The 23,794-nt window shown below is 35.7% G+C and overlaps 1 protein-coding gene across 3 annotated transcripts in view; it reads right to left on the bottom strand.

The window, feature by feature from the left end:
• PRMT3 (protein arginine methyltransferase 3) overlaps positions 1-23,794 on the bottom strand; it is a 121,865-nt gene that overhangs the window by 41,561 nt on the left and 56,510 nt on the right. For all 3 annotated transcript variants that reach the window (XR_007518221.1, XM_049890710.1, XM_049890712.1), the window contains 2 exons: positions 14,861-15,048; positions 12,548-12,634 (listed from right to left, as the gene is read on the bottom strand). Coding sequence is in view for 2 of the 3 variants with exons in the window: in XM_049890710.1 (XP_049746667.1) it covers positions 12,548-12,634; positions 14,861-15,048 (275 nt within the window). In the remaining variant the exon portion in view is untranslated. The remainder of the gene's footprint in view (positions 1-12,547; positions 12,635-14,860; positions 15,049-23,794) is intronic.

The raw sequence follows: 23,794 nt of genomic DNA, 5'->3' as shown, positions 1-23,794 counted from the left end.
CTATTTTCTCAATGCCTCAAAGCTCTTTGCACATAATGCTACTCAAAAAACATTTCCTGAAAATAAAGAGATTTAAGTGTTTTTCCACCATTTTAGCCCAACTCCAAAGGTTCGAGTTTCAGGGAAGAGTAGGAAGTTCAGGACCATGCTCCAGATCATATGGTCATTCACACAAAGAGAAACCTAAAACTGACTGTAGAGGTGGAATCACAGAATTAGAGATGCTCTCCCCACAAGACATAAAATTCACTTAATGATGCCTATTAAAATATATACCAGATGTCCCACTAAAATCTATGATGCAAGTTCAAAACAAATCTTACTATTTCTAAGCTGCACAGATGTGTTTTAATAATTAGTTTCTTTAGCTGATTAGCTTTGCAAGGTCAAAATTAGGTCAATTTACATCCTGAAGTAGTAAGAACTGATTTAATACCCTGGAATGAGTTTGGAATTAGCAGGTTTCTACTGTCAAGAGATTTTTTCAAAAGCCTTCAAAAAAGGTTTAAAGAACCCAATTGCAAAGAAATGGCTCATCTTGATGTCTCTTTCTTAAACTATTAGAAAAATTTAAAGCTTAATTAAAAAGTAAAAAGAAAACAAAGAGTACTATGATAGAGGACTAGTAAAGTTTGCACTGTAAACATTTAGTTTCTTTCAACAGCATTTGCATTAATTAGCCTTAAAAAACCGGGAATAACCCAAAGACTCGTTTTTTTACTGAATCCAAAGCTGAAATTACCAATGTGTCTTAAACCTTTTTCAACCATTTATCAGGTATATTATTTTTAAAAAAAGAAGTCAAACTGTGAATTGAAAAGTAATATGCAATTTATTTTTAGCTCACTGATTAACTTAAAAAAAACTGGTAATATATATATAACAAAACAGTTGCCATTTCAACCGTTTTTATGCATACAATTGAGTGACATTAATTATGTCCCCATGTTGTACAACCATCACCACTGTTTCCAAGCTTTTTCATCACCCTTAACAGCATCCCAGTGACTCTTAAGCAATAACTGTGCCACTTGGCCCTGGTAATCACCAGTAAACTTTGGTCTCTATGCATTTGCCTATCCGAGACATATCACAAGTGAGATTGTACAATATTTGTCCTTTATGTGTTTTACTTACTTCACTCAGTTATGTTTTCAAGGTTCATACATATTGTAGCATTTATTTCATTCATCTGGTGATAGACACTTGGGTTGTGTCCACTTTTTGGCTATTGTGACTAGTGCTGCAAAGAACACTGGTGTAAAAATATCTGCATCCTTGCAGTCTTTTGCGTATATACCTAGGAGTGAAACTGTTGCATCATATGGTAAGAGCAAACGAAAAGAACAACATGATCATTTCAATCACTGCAGAAAAGGCATTTGATGAAATTCTGTACCTTTCCTTCCATGTTAAAAACACTCAACAAGCTAGGAACAGAAAGGGAATTCCTCAATCTGATAAAGGGCACCTATGAAAAACCCGTGGCTTACATCATACTCAATGGAGAAAGACTGAGAGCCTTCCCCTGAAGATCAGGAACAAGACAAAGATACTGGCTCTTACCACTGCTATTCAATATTGTGCTGGAAAGTCTTAATGAGACTTAATTAGGCAAGAAAAAGAAGTACATGTTATCCAAATTGGGAACCAGAACCAAACCGAAGTAAAGCTATCCTTTTTCACTGACAACATGATCCTAGAGTTAGAAAACCCTCCAAAATCCACAAAAAAGTTATTAGAGCTAATAAAAAATTAGCAAAATGGCAGGGTATAAAGTCAGCACAGAAAAATTAGTTGGGTTTCTATGCACCAGCAATGAGTAATCTGAAAAGGAAATCGAGGAAACAATTCCATTTAAAAGATCATCTAAAAGAATAAAATACCTAGGAATAAAATTAACCAGGGAGGTGAAAGACTTGTACACTGAAAGCTCTAAAACACTGCTGAAAGTAATTAAAAAAGACTTAAATAAATATTCATGGATTGGAAGACTTTATATTCTTAAGATATTGATACTACCCAAAATGATCTATAGACTCAATGTGAGCCCTATCAAAATTCCAGCAGCCTTCTTTGCAGAAGTGGGAAAGTTAATTCTCAAATTTATATGGAATTGCAAGGGGCCCCAGATATGCAAAGTCATCTTGAAAAAGAAGAACGAAGTGGGACTCACACTTCCTGATTTCAAAACATGCCATAAAGCTATAGTAATCAACAGTCCAGTACTGGTATAATGATAGACATATGGGCCAGTGGAATAGAACTGCGAGTCCTGAAATAAACCCATACATCTATGGTCAACTGATTTTCAACAAGGAAGGCAAGTCCATTCAATGGGGGGAATAATACTCTCTAATAAATGGTGACAGGACAACTGGATTTCCACATGTAAAAGAATGAAGTTGGACCCATACCTCACACTGTATATGAAAATTAACTCAAAGTGCATCAAGAACCTAAACTTAAAAATTGAAACCATAAAACTCTTAGAACTAATCACAAGAATAATGGTTTGGGGCCTAGTTTTTGACAATATATTCTTAGATGTGACACTGAAAGCAAGAACAACAAAACAGATAAACTGAACCTCATTAAAATAAAAAAAAAAACTTTTGTTCATCAAAGGAATTTATCAAAAAAGTAAAGAGAAAATCTACAAAATAGGAGGAGATATTTGGAAACCATATATCTGGTAAGGGTTTAATATCCAGAATATATAAAGAACTCCTACAACTTAACAACAATAAAACAACCCAATCAAAAAATGGACAAGAGACCTGCATAGACATTTTACCAAAAAAGAAATACAAACAGCCAACAAGCACATGAAAAGATGCTCAACATCATTATCATTAGGGAAATGCAAATCAAAACCACAATGAGATGCCACTTCATTCCCACTAGGATGGCTAACAGAAAAATCAAAAACAACAAATGCTCTCCTTGAGGATGGGAAAAAACTGGAACCTTCACCCATTGCTGGGAAGGACTGTAAAATGGTGTGGCCACCGTGGAAAAGTCTGGCGGTTCCTCAAAAAGTTAAACACAGAAGTACCATATGACCCAGCAATTTCACTGATTAACTTTGGTTAATTTACTTTTTCTAACGTTTTAAAAATTCTGAATATATAGGTTCAAATTTATTTTCCAGACTGGGCTTTTAAAAACAATTTATTCAGGGACTTCTGCTCCTAGTAGGATGTAGCCAGATGCAGAAGACCCTCACTCTAATGTAACCAAAAAAAAAAAAAATTTTTTTTTTTTTTTAATAAACTATTCATATTTTTTCATTAAAACCATCAAAGAGCCCTGGATACAAAGAAGCTTAAATAAACTATTTCCAGAAGAAAGGTGAATCCATGCTAGTTAAGCAGATACAAGTTAGTGGCTTTCATCCCTGAGAGCATTTACCCGAGTCTGGGGCCATGGGTAGTCAAAGTAACAAAAATGTCATAGGCACAGGAACTCTGCTGAGACCAGGAGAAATAAACCAATTTTAAGTGGTGGCACGGGTTAGCTGGAGCCCTGGTGGCACTGTGGTTAAGCGCTCGGCTGCTACCAAAAGGTCAGCAGTTCGAATCCACCAGCCGCTCCTTGGAAATCCTGTGGGGCAGTTCTACACTGTCCTACAGGATAACTATGCATCGGAATCAATCAACATAAATGTTTTTTTCTTTTTGAGGGGGTGGGGGAGATTAGCCTTGTACACTGCAATCTGGGTGAGCCAGAAAGGCAGAGGTACTTCTTTCTGCACGCCAGTTCTCCTTGATTTTACTTTTCCTGTTGCCATTGAGTCAATTCTGATTGACAGTGACCCTTAAGAGGTATTATAAAAAAAAAAAAAAGATGGATGAAGCTGGTGGCTGGGTTGCAAACCAGTTACAGAGAGATGTTTTCTTGCAGTGCTTAGCTCTCAAAGCTGAAACCACCTGCAACCACACAGTTCACTGTCACCAATAACATGTCAATTCACTGCTATTCCAGAAACTCTTGTCCTAGAAGATGAGGTTGTTTGTTTCAGGCACCTCAAGAAAATCCACTTACCTGAACAAAAGACTTCTCAACTAACCCTCATGAAAGTAAATAAATACCCTCTTTCCAGGGACAGATGGCACAACTAGGCTTTATATTCTTCATGACTCCCCTCACTGTGTGTCTACCAATTCTCAAGTACTAGGTCATGAACCACGCTAAATCCTAATCCCAGTCAGGACTTTTTCTCCCTTTCTTCCAATCTTTCACTCCTGCACTGGGAGACCTACAGAAAATCAGATGCCCCAAACCCCTGGCTCTGTCTTCCTAGTTCTGAGATGATACTGAGATTGTCATGGTAGTGGTCTCCCTTACTGTGGTGAACTATAAACTCAGCTTTGTTTCTTTTTGGTGGTCTATGCAAGAAACTGGCAGGAGGAAGAGGCCTCATCAATGTTCATGGCAACATAAACCAAGGGAAGCGGCACTTAGTCCTGACCAAGATCAACTGATTGGAACAAAGATCAATCCCTCACCCTAGCTGCCTGACAAAGTAGAAGCCCTTCTAGGGAAAATATCACCTATATAGTATATACCATTCTTTTATACAGTGTCTAGCTAAAATACAAAATTAAGAAATATGAGAAGAAACAGGAAAACTTGACCCATAAACCTATTGCCTATTAAGCTGATCCTGACTTATAGTGACCCTATAGGACAGAGAAGAACTGTCCCATAGGGTTTCCAAGGCTGTAATCTTTACAAAAGATTTTTTTTTTTTTTAATCTTTACAAAAGCAGACTGTCACATCTTTCTCCTGCAGAGTGGTTGGTGGGTTTGAACTGCTGACCTTTCACTTAGCAACTGAGCACTTAACCACTGTGCCAACAGGGCTCCTTCTCATAATCAAAACAAAGGCAGCAGACTCATAGAAAGCTAAGGGAATTAGTAAATAGATCTTAAAAGAATGATTATAAATATGTTAAGGAATTTAGGTAAAAAGATGAACCAAAATTTAAAATTGCAGAAGTGAATCAATTAGAAATTCTAGAACTAAAAAATACAATACCTGAAATGATAATATTTAATGCCTATCTTAACAGCAGAAAGAACACAGATAAAAAAATATCAGTGAACTAAAAAATGGATGAATAGAAAATATCCGAAAGTGAATTTATTACATGGCTACTGTACTTTTAGTCTTTTCCTTCAATCTTTTCAACCTTGGAGACTGAATAGGCTTCCTTATTTAAAATAATATATATATCATATGCATTTTTTTTTTTCTTGGAGAGGGAAAACGTTTCCTTCCCCAGGGAACCTTGGCAATAAAATTTAATTACCTATTTCCTGTGTTCCCAGTCCCAGACCACCATGCGTATATTTCTATATTCATATCTTTGTATTCATACTGAAATATCCTTAGTACCTGCCTCCTTTCATTTAAGTGTGACCTTTTTAGGGCAGAGAATGTTTGTGTATGTTTGTACATATATTATAGACAAGTTACGCAGCACCGTTCTACTCTGAAACACGTGGTGTTTTAATTGACTGGATGGCAACTGGTTGGACCTGGCACACAGTCAACATTTACTACTTGTTTAATAAACTGAAATATTCATCAATATTGTTGTTTGCTGTTGCATGCCACTGAATCAATTTTGACTCATAGCGACCCTATAGGCAGAGTAGAACAGCACCATAGGGTTTCCTAGAATGTAATCTTTATGAAAGCAGATTGTCAGGACTTTTCTTCCGCAGAGCAGACAATGGGTTCTAATCTCTGATCTTTTGGTTAGCAGCCAAGCACTTAACCACTGCAGCACCAGGGCTCTTTTCACTAATATAAATTCTTTGTATTCAGAGTTATTATAAGGATTTTAAAAATTAAGGTTAAGAAAACATTGAATACTTCTCAAATGTCAGTGTGCTCATATTAATGCAGTCTGATAAAATCCACAATAAGGACTTTATTGTAAAAGCTTTGTAAGTACAAACATAATAGAGTGCTGTTTCTGATTCAATTCAGTAGTTTACCTTTAGTGACTTAAATTAAAAGGAAGATACCTAGGAAAAATAACATTCTTTATTAAATGATGTTTAAAAGCATATTAAGGAAAGTTTGTACAAACTGAAAATTGCTGTACCAGCCATAATTCCAGTGCATGATAATAGAAAAGTGGAATAGAAGAAAAATACTATGCTGAACTTAAAATACAAAAATGATTAAGGGAAGATGATATATCAAATAAAAAATCTTTACATGTCAAAGATATTTTTAATGTATGTGAGAATGTAATGTGATAAAAACACCTTAAATTATTTTCATTTTTAGGGCAAATAATTCATTTTGTTATACAAAAACCATTATTAAAAGACATTTAATGTACACCTAGGATTATGAAAGAGATGCTAGTCTATACCTGTGGGTTTCCAGCTTATAGATAGATGCCAATACAAATGCTGCTTAGACACAGGGTAAGAGAGCATTATGCAATTTCACAAATGACATTAAAAATAAATTAGAACTCACAAGAAAAACCATATTGCTTCTAAATCTTATAGCCTTAAACCTTTTGCCTCTGAACACATATAAACTTTCCACAAAAATAATGGACTTTATAGTTCATTTATTACAAGGTTAGGCGTGCTGATGTGATAGATGGAATGTCAGCTGCTAAATAAACCTTCCTACTCCATCACAAAACAAAGGTAATTTTACTTAAACTGTCAATAATATATAATAAAATTAAAAAATGCTCAGAAAATTGCTACATATGTGTTATTGTATTCATTGGAAAATTTTCATTTAACCATGATAGGCAACCAAGACTCAAGACATTTACATATAAATATCACATCACGGTAAATTCCCAAAATATAAAGTTTATAAATGCAAAACATTAAATAAATAACACTATCAAATGTCCCCTCTCTCTCTGTGTGGTGGGGAAGGGAGACTGCACAGAAAAGAGATGTTTTTCCACTAACGGCTCTAACAACCTTGAGAAAGCCATCAAAAAACACATGCTATCGAAATTAAACACACTCTGAAAAATCCAATTTACTCTAATTTTTTAAATTAGGTCACAAATTTAGAATCTCATTAAGAAATAAATGTTTATGCATATATTGGCTGAACCACTCAGAGAACCTGTCCATCCTACTTTTTAGCTATGTATTCAATCATAAGAGGAAGAAGTATTGACTATATTTGACAGCTTAAAGGTGTGTGTACTTATCAGTACAAAACCTGATACTTTTCACTCTATCTAAAAAAATCATACCTCTTCCTTCACAAAGGTACAAGCATTGCTCTTTTTTTTCCTCAATTATCTTCAGTAACTCTCCTGATTATGTAAAAGAAGAAAGCTCCCATTAGGCACTTATCCTCTTTTTAATACTTTTGTAATGGATTATTCCCAAGCAAGCAGGGAGGCTAATCTATTTATTCAAAAGAAGCCTTAGAGTTCAGGTTTAAGGAACTATAAGGAATTGCTTGGGCAAGAGTGGTAGAAGTTGGCATAACTCTAAAGAGCAAAAGATAGCTGGAGTTGAGATGGGTGGGTAGTCAGGGCTCACAAATAATGAAAACTCAATAAAAGCATGAAGCAAAAAATCTTACCATAGCAGGCTTAGAGTAAGCATGCTGGGAGGGAAAGGTTTCCAAGAAACGTAGATGCTTAATCAAACAACTATAAGCTTACTCTGAAAGAGTGAAGGAAAAAAAGTTCTAAGATCTACTTTTTTTCTGCTGCTAAAAGAGGATGGGCTATGTGACTAAATTTCCCCACTTAAGCAAGCCTCTCAGTCTTTAAGAAGACAGCATTTTTTTTGTTTTTTTTTTTTTGTTGTTGTTTTTTATTAACTTTTATTGAGCTTCAAGTAAACGTTTACAAATCAGGTCAAACTGTCACATATAAGTTTATATACACCTTACTCTGTACTCCCACTTGCTCTCCCCCTACTGAGTCAGCCCTTCCAGTCTCTCCTTTCGTGACAATTTTGCCAGCTTCCAACTCTCTCTATCCTCCCATCCCCTCTCCAGACAGGAGATGCCAACACAGTCTCAAGTGTTCACCTGATACAAATAGCTCACTCTTCATCAGCATCTCTCTCCTACCCACTGTCCAGTCCCTTTCATGTCTGATGAGTTGTCTTCAGGAATGGTTCCTGTCCTGGGCCAACAGAAGGTTTGGGGACCATGACCACCGGGATTCCTCTAGTCTCAGTCAGACCATTAAGTATGGTCTTTTTTTTTTATTATTTTTTTTTATTAAGCTTCAAGTGAACATTTACCATTCCAATCAGTCTGTCACATGTAGGTTTACATACATCTTACTCCCTTCTCCCACTTGCTCTCCCCCTATTGAGTCAGCCCTTACAGTCTCTCGTTTCGTGCCAATTTTACCATCTTCCCTCTCTCTCTATCTTCCCATCCCCCCTCCAGTCAAGAGTTGCCAACACACTCTCCCGTGTCCACCTGATTTAATTAGCTCACTCTTCATCAGTATCTCTCTCCCCCCCACTGACCAGTCCTTTTCATGCCTGATGATTTGTCTTCGGGGTTGGTTCCTGTCCTGTGCCATCAGAAGTTCTGGGGAGCATTGTCTCTGGGATTCCTCTAGTCGCAATCATACCATTAGGTGTGGTCTTTTAATGAGAATTTGGGGTCTGTATCCCATTGGTCTCCTGCTCCCTCAGGAGTTGTCTGTTGTGTTCCCTGACAGGGCAGACATCGATTGTGGCCGGGCACCAACTAATTCTTCTGGTCTCAGGATAATGTAGGTCTCTGGTTCAAGTGGCCCTTTCTGTCTCTTGGGTTCTTAGTTGTCGTGTGACCTTGGTGTTTTTCCTTTGCCTTTGCTCCCGGTGGGTTGAGACCAATTAATGTATTTTAGATGGCCGCTTGTTGGCATTTAGGACCCCAGGTGCCACAATTCAAAGTGGGATGCAGAGTGTTTTCATAATAGAATTGTTTTGCCCATTGACTTAGAAGTCCCCTCAAACCAAGTTCCCCAGACCCCAGCCCCTGCTTCGCTGACCTTTGAAGTTTTCATTTTATCTCGGAAACCTCTTTACTTTTAATCCAGTCCAATTAGGCTGACCTTCCTTGTTTTGAGTGTAAGAAGACAGCATTTTGATGACATATATTCTCTTTCCTTCTCTTACCCAACAACTGCTAAATTTCTGGCTGACGAAAAAATATTCAAATCTGCTCAAATGCAACACTTTTAAGATTTTTCTGATCTGTTTCAAATACAGAAACCCTGGTGGTGTAGTGTTAAGTGCTATGGCTGCTAACCAAGAGGTCAGCAGTTTGAATCCGCCAGGCGCTCCTTGGAAACTCTATGGGGGCAGTTTTACTCTGTCCTATGAGGTCGCTGAGTCGTAATCAACTCGACGGCAGCGGGTTTTGGGTTTTTTTTGGGTTTCAAATACAATATGCATCCTGGTTTCTTTCACATCCAGAATACCTTACTCCTAAGATTTTCTTTATGTTCTTTTAGTAGTCTGTACAATCCCAGTGAGGTTTTTTGGGTCAGGAGAGAGTAAAGATAATTTATTTCACAAGTAAAACATTACAGTGATTTATTTTTCTTCATCTGTAAAATGAGATTAATGTTAGTACTCAACCTCAAACAGTTATTGTGAGGACTAAATAATTCTTGTAAAGTGATTAGAACTTTGTCTGACATGAAACTGTTCAATGGTTGTTAGATATTAGCATCACAAGAAGACAATTTATATCCACAGAAGAATCTGGGAAGAGTTAACATTGGATACTAAGTACTACAATCTTCAGTACCTGGCATGCATCCAATAACTATGGTTTGAAACAACAGATTCCTGTGGAAGTGTGTTACACAACTGTTATTCAGCAGTTTCCAGGCAGACACAAGTCCATTCCAACCTCCTGCCACCTTCTTCCCAAAGCCCAGGCAGGCCTCATTCCAAAACAGATTTATATTAAGATCAGTCAGGCATGTTGTGAATAAAAATGTAAATCTAAAAGGTACTTTATAGATGTAAGATAATATAACAATTTATTTCCAATCACTTTTCTTATGGAATGCTTTGATCGTACAATGACAAATGCAGCAAGCACCTATTTGATAGTTACATTATCCAATACCAACACCTTGCTTATGTTCTCTGGATTAAACACTATTTTTTCCCCTTCCCATTATCATTTTACACTTATACAGCATAAAACTAAGATCATCAAAGGATAGTTTCCTTTAACACAGAACTTCCTGAACTCCATTTCAAATAAAAAGAAGCAGAAAACAATTCTGTATTTGTTTTATAAAACTCTTTCTGTAGCACAAAAGTACTGTAGCTAGAACTACTTTCTAAGATGCGGTGATAGCCAGAGTTCTGAGTTGGAATCGACCTGACGGAAATGGTTTTGGAACGAGTAGAGTTTCACATGACCTCAGTCCAGCCAAGCAGATGTGCTGAATGAAGATTTGGGAGAAGGAACTGACCAACATGAGCTGGGGGGCAGGGCACCTGGAGCAGGGTGGTAGTGAAGGGTTTTGGTTCCTCTGGGGTTGTTAGTGGTGGCTACCACTCTGCCTCTGCTGTAATAGAAAGCTGCCTCCACCACTGTGGACCCTCTAAGCCCTACTACCTGTGGCCCAGAGGCAGATTTGTAGCAGGCCAGTTCTAAGGTGTGGTTCTAGGAGTTATTTCTGAAAGTTGAAAATACAGTCTGTACCTTTGGTCTTACTTATTCCTTTTAATAAAGCCCTTTCAGCTCAGACAAATGGTTGAGTTTTGTTGTCTGAAACTAAGAACCCAGATAAATAAACCAGAAAATAAATACCATTCCAATGAAAGTCAACAACTGTCTCTGTCTATATAAAACTCAAAAATACGCAAAACTAAAATAAACCCACTGCCGTGGAGTTGATCCCGACTCATGGCAACCCTACAGGACAGAGTAAAACTGTTCCACAGGATTTCCAAGGACTGGCTGGTGGATTTGAACTGCCAGCCTTTTGGTTAGCAGCCAGAGCTCAGGGCTCCATAAGTAAAATAAACACAATTTTTGAGACTTTTTTTATTTCAGTGTTACATTGGCTCTACTTTGATTTATGTGAACATCATGTGATTTTCAGGGTAAAATCAAAACATATGAAATAATATTACTTAATAATATTGATATGACAAATAATTTCTAAGAATTCCCTTACAGATTTATCGATTTTCATTCATCAAGATGGTGCTTTTTTCAACTCTCAAGGATTCCTAATATCGAAATACAGAGTAAATCTAGTAAGCCTTTAGCCTGTAATTTCACTTGACCAAATAGTTTCAATTACTAAAAAGCAGAAGTAGAAATTCTGGGGGGAAATGAATAGGGAGAATGAAATCTTGCTGTTCATTAAATAAATAAATAAATAGAACAGGTGCCCCCTAATCCCAACTGGAGCCCTGGAGGTGCAGCTGTTAAGAGCTCAGCTGCTAACCAGAAAGTCAGCAGTTCGCATCCACCAGTCGCTCCTTGGAAACCCTATGGCGCAGTTTGGAAACCCTATGGCGCAGTTCTACTCTGTCCTATAGAGTCGCTATGAGTCGGAATCAGCTCAATGGCAATGAGTTTGGTTTTGGTTTCAAAAATCACAGATCTGGAATCTAGATACCTAAAAAAAAACAAAAATTTTTTTTTTTATACCTAGGCTTTAAAAATCATAAAACCAGCTTCACCTAAAAGAATTATTCCTCAAAATGTCAAAACACATTGTTTGTTAAACTCATGTGGACATGAAATAATTATTGGATCAAAATGAATTGAAATAATTTTAAAGAAGCTATCAAGTGTGCATGTTAATCTGAACAAAACTCTCAAGAGTCAGGTGGGATAAGTAAAGTTAACATGACTTAAATCTGTTTTATACATTGTTTCTGACATCATAATATTTACAAAAATTTTAAACTTTTGAAAATATGATCAGTATTTTAAAAACGATATTATTAATTTTTAAAATAATATATCACTACCACCTATGTAAATTCTTATTTTCTTTAGTAAATATCCATATTATATTAGCTTTTTAAGTCTTCTAGTAATATAAAAATTGTTAATTTGATGTTAATATACATTTAGAAATTCTTTTAAGAAAGAAAAAAATTAATATTTTTTAATAACCTAATATTTATGGCTACACTATAGGTATCTTCACATATATTATCTTGTTAATCAGTATAATAATTCTTCAAGATAAAAAGAGTTACTGGGACGCGTAGGCCATGAACTTCTGTCTTTGAAGATAAAGTTGAGTACTCTCAATTAATTACATGATAGGTAACAATGGAAAATTTATAAAGAAAAATCATTATGCAAACATGATTTCCTAATACTTTCTTGCTGAACTACACTAACTTTTCTGAGGTCTACTGACCTATGAAAACAGATTTCTTCAATGGCCAAGTAAAGGCAAAAATGGACTGTCAAAGGCAATAGTCTTTTTCATTTATCACAGGCTTGATAATTAGTGCATTAGTAGCCTGCCAATCAACTGCACTGCTAGTGAAATTGTGAAAGCAGAATTAAATAGCTTACCGTGCACACAGATGTCTTTGTGATTTTCAAGGTAAAATCTGAAGAAAACTCCAAATCTGCGATAGATGCTGTATGGCAATCTATATGCTACCCATTAAAAAAGGGGAGAAGTTAGTGAAAATAGTGGAAAAACCCAGATGAACATTACTTCTTTTTTTATGCAAAAAGGATTACTGTAAACCAGTGTTTTATAAACTTTAATCCTTTACACATGACTTTTGGGATTGTTTCCAAATCTGAGGGCTATTAGCACTATATTAATATTTCTTAAAATCAAATTAGTTGTTTTTTACTCAGGCTTGTTGTAAGCAATAGTATATATCAAATAATGACTTTAATGTGCTAAAGTTTTTCTAACATGCACTAAAATAATATATAACTATCCAAATAAAAACATGTTTTCCTGTGTTCTACCTAAAATCATTTTGTACACCATCGACTACGTAGCATGGAAAACATGCTATAAATTTTGCGTGATAACGGTAAAGATTTTTAAAAGAAATGTCAACTTGAAAACATATGCTAATGAGGACAAGTTTTCCTTCAGAATTCATTTTTTGTAACCCCATTAGAAGATAAATTTATTAGATTAGGAAAACCAAACAATTCAAACCAAAGATCAAAGTCAACCATGAAGATTCCTTATTTTCCCAACCTGCCTTGGTTCAAATCCTTCTCCATTTCCTTTGGAGAATGGATGGAATTTGAATTTCAATTACATTAGTCTGACCAGAAGTGTGATGTAAATGTTATCAGCTGACATGGTGACATAGACTATAACTCAGTGAACACAATTCACATATCAACATAATGACTACATGCCTGAAGAGCACTATTCTATTTAGAATAGTTTGAAAAAAAAAAAAACACAAAGTTACAATGTGGTGCTTTTCTATTTGTAGGAGGATTGATGAACACAGAACAAACTAACTTAAAAGAAAGAAAAGGTATGTGTTACGGATTGAACTGTGTCCCTTTAAAATATGTGTTTGTAAATCATAAACCCCTATGCCTGTGGATGTAATCCCATTTGGGAATAAGACTTTCTTTGTTATGTTAATGGACCATAGCAGTGTAGGGTGTATCTTTAGCCCATCGCCTTTGAGATAGAAGAAGAGCAGGTCAGGCACAGAAGAAGGTAGTACAGATGGGTGAAGACTGATGTGACACCATATGAAGATCCCCTAGGAAAAGAAGCTCAAGAGACGAGGACTTTCTCCTAGAATCAGCAGAGACAGAAAGACTTCCCCTAGTGCTGATACCCTGAATTTGGACTTTTTAGCTTCCTAAAAATAAATTTCTATTTGTTAAAGTCACCCACTTGTGGTATTTCTGTTATAGAAGCACTAATAAACTAAGACAGTATGTATACTTTCTAAATGCCTTCAGTTCTCAGTTCTGAATTTTCTATTTCAGCTATTTATTCACAGCAGTTTTCGGCATTAAGCAAAGAGATCATTAGAGAGAGAAATTAGTCCCTTTCCCCAGCTTTCTGCTCAGTCTGATGGCTGAGTAGGCTATAATGTACACTCCTGTTCTGAGCCAAAGAGCCTAAACAAATCCCTAAACACTATCAGTGTATGAGAGCAACGAACAATGCCAGAATTATCAAGGTGGCTGTATTTTTTTCCTTCTTAAAAGCTGAATGCAATTCAATCACCTGGCTTTTGCTAAGAAATTTTACGGGTTTATTACTCAATCTAATTTTTAATACTTTAGTCATTTAAGAAAATTAATAAACATTTACTGAATATCTACTTTGTGCACAGAATAATTATTGATGCCGTGAAATTAACACTGTGATTAAAAAGAGGAGATACTATATTCTGAACCTAATGCTGAAGAAGCTATATTTGGCTGTCTAGTTGAAACAGATAAAGGTTTTTAAGAAAAGTAACATGACTCAACTCACATAAATTCAACGTCATCTGGCCTTACAAACTTATTACTCAATGAGTATAATTTCAATGTCACAAAATTCACAGTAAAACTAGAGGTTAACATGGTAAAGAGTAAGATAAAACACAAAAGGAATTTACTTCCAAGAGCAAATTCACTGTAATTAATCTGAAAAGTCTGGAAGCAATCTGAATGAGAGAAGTTAAATTGTGTGGAATAGATGATATGAATGAATAATGTGGCTGTTAATGAGAGGCTAGAATAAAGCCAGGAGGTGGTGATGAAGCAGAAATGACAATACAGCAGTCTTAACTAAACCAACGTAAGTGACTCAACGTGTTCAAAGTTAAAGGATTATAAAACTGAGTATAAGGAATTTCAATTTCAAAAAAACAAAGTTGGTAAAACACTTACCTTAATACAACAAGGGTCTGAAGTAAGCGTCTTTGGATCTAAAATGTCCACAACAGCTTCTGGAATAACTGCTTTCTTCATGCAAGACATGTTGAAGCCATAGACATCATCCCAAAAGGCAATTCTATCAGCATGTTTATTCACATCGCTCACTGCCACAAGACTCACGGTGCAAATGTCAGGATAGACTGTAACAAATAAAATGCCCACCAATTCAGCATCATCTCCCTTTATGACAGAATAGTATTCTTTTAAGGCTAAATATAAATACGAAATCCATTAGCATGGGTTATGAGCAATGGGAGAGAAAAATTTTCCCAAATTAATGAATGTGTAGATCAGGAAAAATAACCAAATTCCATCTTCTAGCTTCTTAGGGGGTAAAAAAAAACTTCCATTATCATGACGGTAAAATTAAAATAAGGGTTCCAATTATAAAAATTAAAATGACACAAATAATCCTGAAATGAACGTATTTATTAAAATTGAAACTCTTCATCAGACATGAAAGGGACTGGACAGTGGGTGGGAGAGAGATGCTGATGAAGAGTGAGCTAATAATATCAGGTGGACACTTGAGACTGTGTTGGCATCTCCTGTCTGGAGGGGGGATGGGAGGATAGAGAGAGTTGGAAGCTGGCAAAATTGTCATGAAAGGAGAGACTGGAAAGGCTGACTCATTAGGGGGAGAGCAAGTGGGAGTATGGAGTAAGATGTATGTAAACTTATATGTGACAGACTGACTTGAATTGTAAACGTTCACTTGAAGCTCAATAAAAGTTAATAAAAAAAAAAATTGAAACTCATAATACGCTGGTTTTTTTTAAAAAAGGTACCAGATACTTACTTTACATATTCTCTGAAATACACAGAAGAAACAAATCATTTAAAGAGCTACGTGACGTGTAAAAAAGCACTTTATACAATTTTATAGTTGTGTAGAAGACCAGTTCATCTGACCCTCTCTTATTATAAAGAGAATTATTTAGAGAGGTAAGTAGGGACTAAAGAATACGTAAGCCATACTAATCAGTTGGACTTTATCTTAAGACTAATGATAATCCAATGAAAACTTTTACAGGAGGTAGCATGATCAGATCGCAGTTTTCAAAAGACCATCTGGAGTGCAAGGTGGAGAATGAATGGGAAGTTAGTTGCAAGACTGAAACAGACAAATGAAGAGATAGTAGTAATAATACGGATGATATGAACTAGGATGATGGCTGTGGGAATGGAAAGAATGAGATGTATGTACTGAAGTGATATTTAGGAGGTGAACTGATAGGACTTTGAGATAAACTGCATGTGGAGGTAAGGATGAGGGAAGAGTCGTGGATGTTATTCGCTTTAGCAACTGGGCAGATTGTGGTGCTAATCATTACAGTAGGGAATAAATAAGGACAGATTCAAGAGGAACATGAGGGTGTAATGCTTATGGGACAAACAGGTGAAAATATCCAATAGGCAGCTGAATATACAGGTCTGAAATACAGAGGCAATATCTGGGATGAAGACATAAATTTGGAGACCATGAGCATATAAATGGAAATTTAAATAACTGGAGCTCATGAGACTACCTAGGAGAGTATTTAATGAGGACCAGAATTTAAGGAATGCAAAGAAAAGCAGGCCAAGAAAAAATGATTGAGAAGCTGGGGTAAAAAGGAAACCAAGAAAGTGTTACTAAAGTCAAGAAAACAAAGTGATAACAAGTAAAGGATTTCATGGTAGAAAAAAATTTAAATAATCTTTTCTTTTTCTGTAACAAATAACAAAATTAACTTTGTCCTTCAGATATCAACTTTTAAGGAGTTCATGAATTAAATATACATTTTTCCTTATCAACAAATTAAAAGCAAGCATAAATGCACGGAAGATAATTCTACGTAGTGAGGGCAGAATTAACACACAGGAAATACTCCCGTGATTACTAACTAGCCTTCAGACTTAAACAGCAAGGAAACTACCCTCTCCTCCCAAACTACGTTTCTGTCCACAGCCTTGGAATTTTATTCAATGACAGCAGCAAGGCTGAAGTTCCACTAAATTATCCTCCAAACAAAGCCCATGATAAGATCTGCTGGCATCAAAGCAATTGTTTCTTGCAAACCTGACTTGTGAGATATCCAGAAAAAATACCCACGTCACTAATAAGAAGTTTCTCAAGTTTTCCCTAAGGCAGCAAGTCTGTGTGCCAGCTACACGGGCAGAGTCCACTGCTATGCAAACTGAGCAACTTCTACTCTCTTCTTCCTCCACGAACAGGTTAAGCCTCTTGACTTCTGTTTCAATTCCTGATTCATACAGATTCTCCAAAGTAACTGATTTGTTATTGAAAATGCTGGTCCAGTAAGAGTATAAGCTACAGCAAAGTATGTTTAGTTTCTTGGACCCAGATGAGAAACACTGAAGAAGAAATAGAGGATTCTGCAGTAACTTTAGGTATTTGGCTAATTTCTTAATAAATTATTTGACTGAATTTAATTTGACAATCACAGAAGCTTTGCCACATTATGGTCTATAATTTCATCCTTAAAGAGTACTATGATAAGGGTATAGACCAGAGGACAGCAAATATTTTAGGTTTTGCGAGCCATATGGTCTGTGTCAAAACTACTCAACTCTGCTGCTGTAGTGTGAAAGTAATCATAGACAATATGTAAGCAAATGAGTGTAGCTGTGTTCTAATAAAACTTCATCTATGAAAATAGGTGGGGGGCCAGATACACATAGCCCTGGTAACAGATGAGGGAGAAATGGAAGAAATCATTATTAGGGCTACCACACTGTACTGCTTCAGGTAGTGCCATTAACACTGTGGTTGTTGTCGTGTGCAACTGAGTTGGTTCCGACTCATAGCAACCCCACGTACAGAGTAGAATTGTTCCATAGGGTTTTCTTGGCTGTAATCTTTACGGAAGCAGGTTGCCAGGTCATAGACTATAGTCTACGGAAATGGAATATTCTCTGCTGTTGTGTAGTACACAGACATTCAAGTTACTTAACACAGTTCATAAAATTATTGTTTTTGAATATTATTAAAAATTTTAGGGGAATTTTAAAATGTCATTAGTCTCTATATCAGGAGTTGGCAAATTGTGGCCTATGGGTCAAATCCAGCATGTTGGATTTTTATTTATTTTTGTAAATAAAATTTAATTGGAACACTGCATGCTCATTCGTTTACATACTGTCTATGGCTACTTTCTGCTACAATGGCAGGGATGAGTAGCTGAACAGAGACATTATGGCCCACAAAGCTGCAAATACTAACTATCTGGCCTTTTACGGAAAAGCCTGCTCTGCTGACCTCTGCCCTACATCGAGCAACGTGATATATTAATAATACCACCAAGAAATAAGGATAACTTTTTCATAAGGAAAAACTACAACTTACTGAAACTTAAAAAAAAAAGCTTTGAAAATATGCTGGTAAAAAGAAGAAACAAACTAAATTGGAATATGATTTACTTTTTCTAGTGTTAAGGTATATTTTTCAAGTTGTTATATTTTACATAGATACAGAAAATCATGGTTTTTCTATTTGTTAGAAATGAAATTTTTTCATCTGTAAATTAGTAAGATCTATAAATATTCATAAAGCATTTGTAATCAGTGTCATAGGTCAGTTTTGTTCTATTTCCACCTTCTCACAGCTGGCTAGAATTTTGGGCCACCTGCCAGCATCCTGACTAACCCTTCACCTTTACATTCTGACACATTTGTCATTTGATTTTTGCCAGATAGGGGCTATAATTGAATAATTATTCCTTCTTGTAGGTGAAATTAACAAAGCGCTGATTGGACAAAAGCACGGTCTTAACAGACCATTTATAAATTCACGGCTTTGACATCTGTGTCCTTCTCGATTCACTGCCCAGAATTCATTTGTCACTAGAACAGCTCGCATGGTAAACAGATAAGGATAGCAAATGCTTTATTCCTTAAAAATGGCTCACAAACTTTTGAACACTAAAAGATAAGATTGAGATGCACACAGAAACAATTCCTAGTGAACACTAACATCACTACTGGTATATACATAACCAATGAGAAAAAGGTTTTGGAACCACGGGAGATAAATAAGTAAAAATGAGCTATTCTTTTCACAATATATGGTCTTATCTTAAAAACATTAAAAAATAAAAAAGGTTCACCAATCACAAAGTCACAAAGAGCAGATATATTGGGAGGTGAATAAGCTTAAAAAAGTAGTTTACAACTTATATAATAAGGCTGTCTTAAAAAATTCAGTATATACTTATTTAGAAACCGGACACATTTCTCCACTGTTAACTTATCAACAGTAGGCTGAAATATGCTCTGAAACATAACATGCTGAAAAAGTAGAAAATGATACTATTACTGAACAAACCCAAAATAACAGAAGTAGAAGAGCAGATCTGATTATAAGGAAGGAGACAATGAATTTTGGAAATACTAAAGGACACCTCCCAAGCACTCTGAACCGGTATCAATGGCTGATTATATTGAGGTAGTCTATAAAAAAGTGTAGAAAAGGTGAAAGGCTACATAAAAGTCAGATATTAATACCATGATGCTTAAATTCATTCCAAAAACTTTATAACGTATAAACCTAACACTAATTTCATGTTTACCAGCTGTGACTCAAAAGGGTAAATAACACTTACTGAATGACTACTTTATGTCAAACATTTATATTTAAACTTCTGAATGATTCTATAAGCTGGATTATAATCCTCATTTTACAGATGAGGAAACTAAAGCTCAGAAAGATAACTTGCCCAAATTACTGGTCTTCATCAGCTAACTAGATAACTAGTCAGTTGAGGAGGCAGGAATTTAAAACCTAACTGCAAAGCCCAAATGCTTTCCATTAAGCCAGAATGCCACATTTTATGCTTTTTAAATGGAAGAAAGGAAAAGAAGACCATCACCTTCCTAAGGTAAAGGGCACTTGTTGGAAGAGAAAGAGGAAGGAGATAAGAGGTTGAGACAGATTGGAGATTAGTAAAATTTCAGGGCAAAGTGAGGAAGATGAAGAAGTCTAGCATTACTAATTTCCTCTGAGTGGAGTAATGAGATGCTAGGCCAAAGGAAAGCAAACAAGCAGAGGTGAAGAAGATGAATGGCTCAGCTTTCCAATAGAGAGGGAAATAGCAAGGAAAGAGCATTTGCAAATTTGGTATTTATATTATACAAGACAGTGGCAGAATGGATAAACAAACAAACATGACACAAATACAGGCTGTCTACAAGAGACACACCTTAGACCCAAGGACACAAATAGGTTGAAAGTGAAAGGATATGGAAAACAAGAGTCCACGCAAACAGTAACCAAAAGAAAGCTGAGGCAGCAATTCTAATCATCAGACAAAATAGACTTTAAGTCAAGATCAGTTACAAGAAACAAAGGACATTATACAATGGTAAAAAAAAAAAAAATAGGACCTAAATGACACTTCCCAACAAAGTAAAGTTCTGGACCAGATGGCTTGAGTGAAGAACTCTGTCAAACATTTATAGAAGTGGCCCCAATCCTTCTTAAACTTTTCCAAAAAACAGAAGAAGAAGGGATACTTCCTTCCTCATTCTATTAGGCAAGCACTACCCTGATACCAAACCAGACAAAGATACCACAACAAAGCTGTAGACCTAAATATCCCTCAAACTATATATACAAAAACCTTCAATGAAATACCAGCAACTGAATCCAAAAGCATGTTAAAAGGGTTATACACAGTGATCAAGTGAAATTTATCCCAGGTCTGTAAGGACAGTTCAAAATTTGAAAATCAACTTAATACTCCACATCAATAGAACAAAGGAAAAGAACCATATAATCAACAAAATTAAAGCAATTAAAAAAATCCAACACCTTTTCATGATAAAAACACTCAACAACTTAGGAATATAGGGGAAATTCCTCAGTCTAATAAAGGGCATTTACAAAAAACCCACAGCTAACTTTGTGGAGAAAGACTGTGAGCTTTTCCCTTAGGATCAGGAACAAGACAAAGATAACCACTTTCACCACAGTTATTCAATATTGTACTGGAAATCCTAGCCGGAGCAATTAAGCAAGAAAAAGAAATAAAAGGTATCCAAATTGAGAGAGAAGAAGTAAAACCACCCCGTTTCACAGATGACATAATCCTTTATATAGAAGACAGTTGCGAAAGGACAAATATGTATGATCCCATTTTGTAAAATATCTGAAATAGTCAAGTATCTACAGACTAAAATTTAGTAGTGGTTACCAGGGGAGGGTGGGAGGGAAGGAGAAAGGGGGTCTTATTGCTGAAAGGACAACTTCTTTCTGTTAAGGGAAATGGGAAAATTTTTCTTTTTTCAACTACATAAAAGGGAAGAGTATAATGAACTCTCAAGTACTTAAAATCTAGCTTCAACAATTTTCAGTACCTTTTTATTGCACTACATTTTAAGTTAACTTTGGGAGAACTGAAATCTTCATTGCAGTGAGTCTATCCACAAACATGGGTGTCTTTCCACTTAAATCTTCTTGCATCCTTCATTAGTAAAATTGTTCATCTAAGTCTTGCCTATTTCTCATCATGATATTTGATACCTCCATAATGTACTAATTCATTTATCATTTGTAGTCATTTGCAGCTGATATTAAGTAGTTTTATCTCCTCCTTTAATTTTTTTGACCTTCTAAATTCTTTTTCTTTTCTAGTTGCAGCGAGTAGTAAAAAAAAAGTACTGCTGGTAAAATGTTAAATAACGGTGTTTTACTGGCCATCCATTTTGCTTTGACTTTAGAGGGAATGCTTTTAGTGTTTCCGAGACTTCCAGTTGAAATAAATATACTTTATCACACAAGGTAATATCCAACTACCCTTATTCTTTGAGTTTTTTTAATCAAGCATGTAATCTGTTTTGCCAAAAATCTTTTCAGATTTATGAACATAGGAATTCATTTTGCTCCTTAGCCCTACTAATATGATTAATTACATAATGTTTTAGCCCCAATTCCCTCTTGTCTGATACCAATATCATGGTTGCTGTTTTCTTCTTCTTTGGATTTGCCTGAGTATCATTATTTACTCTTTTAACTTTTCTGAATTATTTTGTTTTATGCGTGTCTCTATGAAGTGTTCAGGATTGGGATTTCTCTTGTGATCCAATCTAAAATTCTTTTTAATAGGCGAGTTTAATCCATTTACATTTATTGATAGATTTTTTATTGTTCGCAGCTCTAGTATTTTGTTATCCTTTCTGAATCTGTAGTTTTAAAATATTTTTGAAAGTAGTTCATTATATCATCTTTTTGATTTTTTCCATGAGTATTTGGTTCTTATATGAGTAAGTTAAAAATTTTTGTTCTGGTAGTTAACTTTATAATTACATCCTTATATATTATCTTTAGCTCTTTATTTTTAACACTATTTACTAATCTCCTATTATGAGTAATGATAAAAGTAGCGTTATCTCCTCATTGTTTCCCTTTCCTTTCCCTCTTTTGTTCACCCAATTATTATTTTTTATTAAAAAAAATAGTTGTATTCACACTTACCAGGATGGCTATTTAAAAAAAAAAATGTTTGCAAAGACATGGGGAAATTGAAATCCTCATCCATTGCTGGTGGGATTATAAAATGGTACAGCCACTATGGAAAACAGTTTGGCAGTTCCTCAAAGAGATGAACACAGAATTACTCCATAACTCAGCAGTTCTACTTCTAGGTATATACCCAGAAGAATGGAAAGCAGCAACTTGGACACCTGCATATCAATGTTCACTGCAGCATTACCATATTTTTATGCAAATAATGCACACCTTCCATGTTTGTTTGCCAATCCCACTCTCCCTCCATGAGGTATTTTCATAAGCACACTATGCTAACTTTTTTAACAGCAACGTAAAAACATATTGGCATAGTGGTGCTTACGAAAATATGTCATGGGGGGAGGGAAGGCACAGTTGGCAAACAAACAACAGTTGGAGTGAAAATACAAACACCAAATACAGAATTGGGCATGGACTTAGTATACAACATCAAAAAAAGCCAGAAATCAAATCATATACTCTAATTCATTTGATCTGAAGGATCCAGAAATTTCCACCTCAGATTTTTTTTTAAAAGTCAGGTTTATTGACATACTTTAAACACAGTAATAGTCATCCTTTTTGGTGTACAGTTATGTGTATTTTGATAAATATACATTGTTGTTGTTGCTGTTGGGTGCCGCTGAGTAGGTTCCAACTCATAGCAACCCCACGTATAACAAAATGGAATACCGCCTGGTTCTGCTCCATCCTCACAATCGTTGTTATGCTTAAGTTCGTTGTTGCAGCCACTGTGTCAGTCCATCTCCTTGAGGGTCTTCCTCTTTTTTGCTCACCTTCTACTTTATCAAGCATGTCCTTCTCCAGTGACTGATCCCTCCTAATAACATGTCCAAAGTATATGAGACGAAGTCTCACCACTCATGCTTCTAACGAGCATTCTGGCTGTACTTCTTCCAAGGCAGATTTGTTCCTTCTTCTGGCCCATGAGTATGTTCAATATTCTTCACCAACATCATAATTCAAAGGCGTCAATTCTTCTTCGGTCTTCCTTATTCATTGTCCAGCTTTTGCATGCATACGAGGCGATGAAAACACCATGGCTTGGGTCAGGCACACCTTAGTTTTTAAAGTGACATCTTTGCTTTTTAACACTTTAAAGAGATTTTTTGCAGCAGATTTGCCCAATGCAACGTGTTGTTTGATTTCTTTACTGCTGCTTCCATGGGTGTTGATTGAGGATCCAAGTAAAATGAAATCGTCAACAACTTCAATGTTCTCTCCGTTTATCATGTTGCTTATTGATCCAGTTGTGAGGAGTTTTGTTTTATGTTGAGGTGTAATTCATAGTGAAGGCTGTAGTCTTTGATTTTCACCAATAAATACTTTAAGTCCTCTTTACTTTCAGCAAGCAAGGT

Source organism: Elephas maximus, chromosome 7 (genome assembly GCF_024166365.1).
Source record: "Elephas maximus indicus isolate mEleMax1 chromosome 7, mEleMax1 primary haplotype, whole genome shotgun sequence".
NCBI classification, from domain to species: domain Eukaryota; kingdom Metazoa; phylum Chordata; class Mammalia; order Proboscidea; family Elephantidae; genus Elephas; species Elephas maximus.
The sequence above is the reverse complement of the archived record's forward strand: the minus strand, read 5'-3'. Positions and strand labels throughout refer to the sequence as shown.